The 1,806-nt window shown below is 41.9% G+C and overlaps 1 protein-coding gene across 1 annotated transcript in view; it reads left to right on the top strand.

The window, feature by feature from the left end:
- The window catches only part of KDM3B (lysine demethylase 3B), a 93,381-nt gene that overhangs the window by 51,549 nt on the left and 40,026 nt on the right, over window positions 1–1,806 (top strand). Inside the window, exon 10 of the mRNA XM_012807071.2 lies at window positions 290–504. Within this exon, the coding sequence (XP_012662525.1) occupies window positions 290–504 (215 nt within the window). The remainder of the gene's footprint in view (window positions 1–289; window positions 505–1,806) is intronic.

Below are 1,806 nucleotides of genomic sequence, written 5' to 3'. Positions count from 1 at the left end.
GGGAGGCTGAGGCAGGAGACTCGCTTGAGCCCAGGAGTTGGAGGTTGCTATGAGCTGTGATGCCATGGCACTCTACCCAGGGGGATAGCTTGAGGCTCCGCCTCAAAAAAAAAATAAATAAATAAGCTTTCCTGTTAGCAGAAATTACATACTGTGTTGGTCAGCTGTGATTTTAGCTTGATTCCTGGTAAATCTCATTTGGTTTCTTTTTTAAAAGGTTCTAGAATTTTAGGTACATGTTAGTTTGCATTGCTGCTGCTATTTACTGTTTTATTTGATCCTGTCTTAGGTTGATCTTTACTCGAAAGGGGGTACTCCGTGTGGAGGGGTTTCTGAGCCCCCAGCAAAGTGACCCTGATGCCATGAACCTGTGGATTCCCTCTTCCTCCCTAGCAGAAGGGATAGACCTAGAGACCTCAAAATACATCCTGGCCAATGTTGGAGACCAGTTCTGCCAGCTTGTAATGTCTGAGAAGGAGGCCATGATGATGGTGGAGCCACACCGTAAGTCACTCTTTTGCTTGTCCTACAGGCTCTCCTAGTTAGAAACACTTTCTTTTGCTTAAAGCGTGCATGGAGTCAGAGGGGAAGTGGCAAATGGCATTTTCTGTGGATGAATTGATAAGACTTTTCTTTCTTTCTTTTTCTTTTTTTTTGAGACAGAGTCTCACTATGCCACCCTTGCTACAGTACCTTGGCATCACAGCTCACAGCAACCTCAAACTCTTGGGGTTAAGCAATTCTTTTGCCTCAGTCTCCCAAGTAGCTGGGACTACAGGTGCCCACCACAACGTCCAGCTATTTTTTTTTTCTTTAAATTGTAGTCGTCATTGTTATTTAGCAGGCCCTGCCCAGGCTCAAACCTGCCATCCTCCGTGTATGTGTCTGGCACTGTAACCACTGAACTATGAGTTCTGAGCCGATAAGACTTTTCTTTATAGCATCTGTAGTCAAGACCTAAACTATATTCGACAGACCTCATTTTTTCAGTTTTTGTCAATTAACAAATTAAAAATGCTTTCTCTGCTTGCCTTTCATTTTTTTTTTTTTTTTTAGACGGAGCCTTAAGCTATCCCCCTGGGTAGAGTACTATGGCATCACAGCTCATAGCAACCTCCAACTCCTGGGCTCAAGCGAGTCTCCTGCCTCAGCCGCCCAAGTAGCTGGGACTACAGGCGCCTGGCCATTTTTTGGTTGCAGCCATCATTGTTGTTTGGCGGGCCCGGGCTGGAGATTCGAACCTGCCACCTTAGGTGTATGTGGCTGGCGCCTTAGCCGCTTGAGCCACAGGCACCGAGCCTTGCCTTTCATTTTTGTAGGATGACTGCCCTAACATACATTTGAATCCCTGTTTGGGTTTAGTTCACCCTGAATATTTTCAGTTTGCTTTGAATCAGTTGGTGTTAATGAGTGATACTCTGTGCTTTGTGAATAGGTCAAGTGCTACATGGTGCCATCTTTCATACCTAGAATCTACATTATTCAGACATTTATAATATTTTCATGTCTACAAGTTACTGTAGCCTATTTCCAGACTAAGGAAAAATTATACTATGAAATTATTCCTTAAAATTCAAGAGAAGAATCTTCTTATTTCATGCTCCTCCCAACTGAAAATTGTACATAACTTAAGTGACAACAAGTGACATTAGTCCCTCATTGAACCTAGGTTATATGCTAGTGTTACTATAGGACCTCGAAATATCATTATGTTATAAGATAAATAAGTTGTACTATACATACATACTAGAAATTCCTTGTATTTCTCTTAGAATTATAGAAACACAAACTTTTTTTTTTTTTTTT

This window comes from Otolemur garnettii, unplaced genomic scaffold (assembly GCF_000181295.1).
Source record: "Otolemur garnettii isolate 467f Iridium unplaced genomic scaffold, OtoGar3 scaffold00003, whole genome shotgun sequence".
In the NCBI taxonomy this organism is placed as follows: Eukaryota; Metazoa; Chordata; class Mammalia; order Primates; family Galagidae; genus Otolemur; species Otolemur garnettii.
The sequence above is the reverse complement of the archived record's forward strand: the minus strand, read 5'-3'. Positions and strand labels throughout refer to the sequence as shown.